Source organism: Olea europaea, chromosome 1 (genome assembly GCF_002742605.1).
Source record: "Olea europaea var. sylvestris chromosome 1, O_europaea_v1, whole genome shotgun sequence".
Taxonomy (NCBI): Eukaryota; Viridiplantae; Streptophyta; class Magnoliopsida; order Lamiales; family Oleaceae; genus Olea; species Olea europaea.
In genome coordinates, this window is record NC_036237.1 from 516622 (window position 1) to 523734 (window position 7113).

A 7113-nucleotide genomic window follows, 5' to 3' on the forward strand; every position below is an offset into this window, starting at 1 on the left:
ACTTTACTCTGCTCAAGTATATTTTCTCTGTGTTCAAATGTATTCATAAAGGCCAAACAAACAACCCCCAAGACTTTAATCAATTTGCAATTGAGCATATACTGTAACCAGCTGGCATATTCTTGGTGAGCAGGTCAGCATTACTTTCACTACGTGGGTGACCGGACCCAAATTTAAAATTATACACGCATTTTCTCTTTCTCTCTATTATTAAATTTTAATCATTTGACTTTAGGGAAAATTGCAGCAACAGTCCCTAATCTTTTCAATTTTTACAATCTTTATCCTAACCCACAATTTATGTCAGCGAAAGTCCCTAACCTTTCAAAAATATGCAAATGGAGTCCAAGAGGATGGAAACCATCTATTTAACAATTAGTTAACCAAAAAAACTTGTTTTGACCAAATTTGATTATGTGCTTGTTTGGTATAGATTTTGATAATTAATTTTTTGACCGTTAGAGATAAAGTGGATCCTACTTGTGAGAAAAAATTTCAAAAATGACGACTTAAATAGTGAAATAACTGTAAAAAAAAATGATTTTAACTGACTTAAAAACTCTACCAAATAAGCTCTAGGGCAAAACGGTAACTTAGTTAATTCTACATCATAAAAAACCAAACAAAATCAGGAAAAAAACAAAACATACCTCATCTTCCACCCCGCAACACCCAAACCAATCAAAATCGTCTCTCTTTTTCTTCTCCGACATGCCTACCAGAAATAGCACTGCCACCACCTTCGACCTATACTACCACCACTGTTCCCGTCAACATCTCTTACTACCAGTTCTGGCACCCTCTATTGCCACCTTCTAGCCACTCCGCATTTGCCAATGTACATTTGAAAATAAACCAAGAAAACTCACATAATGCTTGAAAATCAAACCGAGAAAACTCACCTACTATCGTACGGCTGCCGTCGTTGCCATCGACATGGTGCCGCACCTAAATCGATACCACCACCACCATCTCAAATGCCAGTAGCATCTACAACAAAAATCCACAACCAAGAGTAAAATAATTGTTAAACCCTGTGCAATTTCGAAACCTCTCCAAATCCAACAAAACTACTATCGTCTACTGTTGATTTCAAAATCGACACCAAAGATCTAACAATTGGATGCCCATCAATCGTCACCATCACTAGTATTTGTCAAATCCCTACACAATTACCGCCCCTTCCAATGAAATGGGACCTCAATACGCTGGTAAACCTCAAAAATCAAATTATGTTCATACTTCAGATCTGGTAAAGGTCACAGGTGTTGTGATTCAGAAAAAAGAAGTGCCAGAGACTACTAGCGCCCCTATTGCTACAAGCTCTCACATCACCAAATCCTTAGTCTCATCGTCTGGTGATGCGTCACAAGAAAGATGTCTATCAGATTTGGCAGAATATTCAGGCAGGAGAAATTCTGTAGCAGACAACATCCTGGCTGACACACAAAAGAGTCTCATGGCTAATGATTTTGGGGATTTCAATGTCAACAATAAGCAAAATGACTGTTGTCCCGTGGATGCCAACAGTAGTAGTTCAAATCCAGAGTCTTTGCAGTTTGATGGAGAACACATTCTTCAGGAACAAACGTCTCTTAAAGAAGAGTTTCCTCCATCTCCCTCTGACCATCAAAGCATTTTAGTTTCCTTATCATCGCGGTGTGTTTGGAAGGGAACTGTCTGTGAAAGGTCCCATCTATTTCGTATTAAATACTATGGAAACTTTGACAAGCCACTGGGCCGATTTCTGCGGGATCATTTATTTGATCAAGTGCTCTCTCTCTCTCTCACACCCCTAACATAGTAACATGCACACACTTACTTTCTAAACACTGACAAATTCAATACTCGTATCTATTACATAGGAACATCATAGATTTGTACGAGACTAAGGTGTCTTTCTTTCTCGACAGAGTTATAGATGCCGCTCATGTGAGATGCCCTCGGAAGCTCATGTTCAGTGTTATACTCATCGACAAGGTACCCTTACAATTTCAGTTGAGAAACTGCCAGAAATTTTATTGCCGGGCGAAAGGGAAGGAAAGATTTGGATGTGGCACAGGTGCTTGAGGTGTCCACGTGCTAATGGCTTCCCCTCAGCAACTCGAAGAGTTCTGATGTCTGATGCTGCTCGGGGGTTGTCCTTTGGGAAGTTTTTAGAGCTAAGCTTTTCAAATCATGCAGCTGCTAGCCGGGTGGCAAGTTGTGGCCATTCTTTACATAGAGACTGTCTTCGGTTTTATGGGTATAATATCTTGTTCAGTTTTTTTATACATTGACTATAGTTTACATGTTTTGAATCTGTATTCATGTTTACTGACACTCCAGCAAACTCTCAACATATGTGGGCTTAATTACTTTAAGATGTATCATACTTGGGTTCATTGACATGAGCTACACTGGTCAATGAACCATACTTGTTCAATTGAGCTATCACATCGCGTCCTTTTGGATGGCTAACTGTTGCAGAAACATTCTCAGAAACAGCCTGATAGATAGTTTTCTTTTTTCTGGTCAATCCATTATGGTTGCCTTTCATTATGTTACTTGCAGATTTGGTAAGATGGTTGCTTGCTTTCGTTACGCATCAATTGATGTTCACTCAGTCTACCTTCCTCCCGCCAAACTTAATTTCAACCATGAGAGTCAAGAGTGGATACAGAAAGAACTGAATGAGGTGGAAACAGTATAGTTATCAATTTCCATTCTTGTGAAATCACACAGCATATACTTAACTATCTAAATCTAATAGGTAGCTGGCCGGGCTAAGCTTTTGTTCTCTGAAGTGCAAAATGCTCTTTGCCATTTGGTAGAGAAGAAATCTGGGTCAGATTTACTTAATAGTGGCATGAAAGTACCTGAATCAAGTTGTCAGCTAGCAGATTTGGAAGGGGTGTTGCAGAAAGAGAAAGCTGAGTTTGAGGTGCAATTTCAATTTTTAATGTTGTGGCTTTCTTTTGCATACTAGATGCCATGGAGTATACATATTCAATCCTTCGCTATATTTCGATGAAGCAGAGAACCTATTTTCCTATACCCTTATTCCTGGCAGAGTTTAGGCGGAAAAGAATGATCTCTTTTGTGTTGAATAATGAACCAATCCATGTGGCAGGCAAAGTAAAGATGTAATAATCATATTCTACCACTTATCTCCCTTTTTAAGAACCTATGCGGCCAGGAAAAAATAATGAAAATCAATTAATTCTCCCATCACACCCCCTACCCCCCAAATCTGCCAGAGTAATCAGAAATATCAATGCTGATGATCAGAAGGTACATTTTCTTCTGAATTTGCATGGTATACGTTCCCATAATATTAGCTTGATTATAATTCTTTCCCGATATAATAAATACCCTTGGTCTTTTGAACTTAGACTAGCTTAGAATAGTTCTGATCCAAATTAATCTTTTTATTTTTTAAATTTTTTTGGAGATAAAAAAGATTGAAACTCTGTTCAATCCAGTTTAGCTCATATAAATCATAAATGGTTGAGATTTGGAAAAGGTTTTGAGATACATTGGTGCGAGCACCTGACAAGGAAAAATATATACTTTTGGACGCATATACAACTTCTGTTGAACCCACTTCTTACTCTAAATACTACATTCAAGCCAGAATTAGTCTGGATAACTAAAAAAAAATTAGTTAGCAGAGTAGGCTAAAAGAATTTTAACCATACTAATTCCTACCGAATCCAAATTAAAAGTTTTCCAAGGACTGCCTTATGCAAGCAAAACTGAACTGGTAAAGAAAACTTTTGAAGTCAAACCATGTTCTAGATGGAATCTCTGCTTCTAATATGCTAATGATTTGGCAGGAGGCACTCCAGAGAATTTTGAATAAAGAGGCCAAAAAGGGCCAACCAGCCATTGATGTTCTTGAGCTCAATCGACTGCGAAGACAGCTTGTCTTCCAATCTTATATGTGGGACCACCACCTCATATATGCAGCCAGTTCAGATGACAAGAACCAACAGGATGATGCCTTCAATACAGAACCCGTTGAGAAACGCCCTCCCCCTCGGGTTGATGGGAATCTTGTCGGTTCCAATGTTTCAGTTAAGACGTGTGACTATTCTGATGTTGTTCTTTCAGATGCGAAACATGGAAAAAACCAAGATCTAGGGTCAAGAGATAGCTACAAGAATTATTATAAAGTTTGTGGTCAAAGAACTGATGTAGCTACTAACTTTAATCATGAAACTGAAAACCCATTAACATCCTTTGCCGGGACAAAGGCCTATGATGAATCCAACCTTCTGGAATCGGATGCTACTGTTCGTAGAGCCGTCTCGGATGAGCAATTCCCTACCGTGGCAAGTTTATCAGATACCCTTGATGCAGCTTGGACCGGTGAAAATCACACAGGGATTGGATTCCCCAAGAATAATACTATTTCTGAATTAGTTGATGCAGATTCTTCAACCTCCATTGGAGTGGGAGCAAAACTGGATGTCGGAGACCATGGAGAGGATTTGAACTGGTCTAAGGTGTCTCCTTCACCTCCTGTGTTATCTGCCAAGGGCTCTGATACTATGGAAGATAGTATGAGCTGGTTATGTATGCCGTTTATAAGCTTCTATCGGTCATTAAAGAAAAACTTTTCAGGGGCTGCTCGGAAAATTGACACACTTAGTGATTACAATCCAGTCAGAGAGTTGGAACTCCGAGGTGGGGCTAGCTTACTCTTGCCTGTAGGAGTTAATGATACAGTTATTTCAGTGTATGATGATGAGCCCACGAGTATTATATCTTATGCACTTGTTTCTCCTGATTATCTTTTCCAAGTGTCTGATGATCTTGAGAGACCAAAGGACACTACAAACTCAATGATTGGTATGCAGTCCCTTGATTCTGCTAATTTCCAGTCCTTCTCTTCTATTGATGATATAACGCACGAGTCCTATAGAAGTTTCGGTTCTGGAGATGAAGGCATCTTATCTCTGTCTAGTTCTTGTAGTTCCTTGCCTTTGGATCCCCTCTCATATACAAAAGCTTTGCATGCCAAGGTATCTTTTGAGGGTGAAGGACCCCTTGGGAAAGTGAAATATACAGTTACTTGTTACTATGCAAAGAGTTTCGAAGCCTTGAGGAGGATTTGCTGTCCATCTGAGGTGGATTTCATTAGGTCTCTTAGCCGGTGTAAGAAGTGGGGAGCACAAGGAGGCAAGAGCAATGTCTTTTTCGCAAAAACCATGGATGAACGATTTATTATTAAGCAAGTGACAAAGACTGAGCTGGAATCATTCATCAAGTTTGCCCCTGGGTATTTTAAATATCTTTCTGAGTCAATCAACTTTCGGAGTCCAACATGCCTGGCCAAGATCCTAGGAATGTATCAGGTATTTCTAACTGAATCTAAATTTCACAAAACTAATTTCTCTTTATTCATGTTGCCACATTTGAGTATTATGCAGAGGTTTGCTACCTATTAACAAATGTGTGGTATTGGTCTGCGCAATTTACCTCATTTGCATGTCAAATGATAATGGTCGTGTCCTTGTAATTGTTGTATATCTCTATACTTGCACCATTTTGCATTTCAACAGTTACACTCATCGTCATTCTCTTTCTGATTTTATGTTGAAAAGGTAATGACCAAACATCTTAAAGGAGGGAAGGAATCAAAAATGGATGTACTCGTTATGGAGAATCTTCTGTTTGGAAGAAATCTGACTCGGCTTTATGATCTCAAAGGATCCTTGAGATCTCGGTATAATCCTAATTCTAGTGGAAGTAATAAGGTTTTGCTGGATCAGAACTTGATCGAAGCAATGCCTACGTCACCCATTTTTGTTGGAAATAAAGCGAAGAAATTTTTGGAAAGAGCAGTCTGGAATGATACTACTTTTCTTGCTGTAAGTTTCCATCTTTCTCTACTTTTTATTGACGTACCCAGTTACTACAACATTTAATGGCTTTGGTTGGATCTTAATAGTTCACTTTGCAGCAAGCAGATACACTTAAAGTTGGCATAGAATATCTTCTGTGAATGCACATAAATTTTAAACTTGGGATTGAACTGATTTCGGGGAACTTTTAAGATCAAGATATTCATGTACTTGCATTAACTGTTATTTTGACATCTGATGGCAGTTAAGATATTTATTGATGGAAATTGATTTTTGGATTGGCCATGTTTGGCCTAGCTTAAATAACATGTTACTCTTAGAAATCAATAACATTCTTGTTTCCAAGTTCGATCACTAAAAAAAATCTATTTTAAGACTTAGCCCTTGTTTGATTCTCATTCTTTGAAAAAAAAAATATATTCTTAAACAGCGTTTTAACACCATTTCAACCATATATTATTTAATAAAATAATATTACACGCAAATCCAAAATTTTTCCTTATTTTTTAAACACACATTTTCCATCAATATGCTATTCAAAAATTCATTCTTATCAAAAGAATGGGGCTCAAACAAGGGCTTAGGAGTAAAAATTTTAAGCCCAGGCAAACATCTGTGAGGCATCAGTTTTATGCCATCCTTCGTCTCTTTGTTCCCAAAGCCCCTTTCAACCTTACCTGCCCGTCCAACTCTCTATCACGCTTAAGGCTTCATATTAACTTTTAGATTTGCCTTTCATCTGTACTTACAATGGTTGAATTAACACCTGCAGTCAATAGATGTAATGGATTATTCGCTACTGGTTGGGGTCGATGAAGAGAAGAATGAACTTGTTCTTGGGATTATTGACTTCATGAGACAGTATACATGGGACAAGCACCTCGAGACATGGGTGAAGGCATTGGGCATCCTTGGTGGACCCAGAGATGCTTCACCGACAGTAATTTCCTCAAAGAAGTACAAAAAGAGGTTCAGGAAAGCGATGACTGCCTATTTTCTGATGGTTCCAGATCAATGGTCACCTCCCACAGTAGCTCCTAGCAAGCCTCAAACGGATCTATGTGAAGAGAATGCATACTCTGCTGAGTAATCCCCTCCTAGGTTATCAATGTTTTTGCAATTCTTTTTAATTTTTCACTCAAATTCTATTGGAAGAAGCCTTATCCTTTTGGATTCTCTTTTCAATGAGTATTCATATAGTCAGAAGATAGAAAACAATGCTGTTATTGCCATAGAAATTAAAATTATACCTACCCAGAAA

The 7113-nt window shown here is 38.4% G+C and overlaps 1 protein-coding gene across 1 annotated transcript; it reads left to right on the forward strand.

Moving 5' to 3' along the window:
• Positions 1-652: 652 nt before the first annotated feature.
• LOC111403997 (1-phosphatidylinositol-3-phosphate 5-kinase FAB1B-like) lies at positions 653-7113 on the forward strand. The gene is made up of 7 exons (XM_023032726.1): positions 653-1771; positions 1914-2245; positions 2554-2677; positions 2753-2923; positions 3819-5342; positions 5592-5858; positions 6625-7113. The coding sequence occupies exons 1-7, from the start codon at positions 1193-1195 to the stop codon at positions 6940-6942; spliced, it is 3315 nt and encodes a 1104-aa protein (XP_022888494.1). The 5' UTR covers positions 653-1192; the 3' UTR covers positions 6943-7113.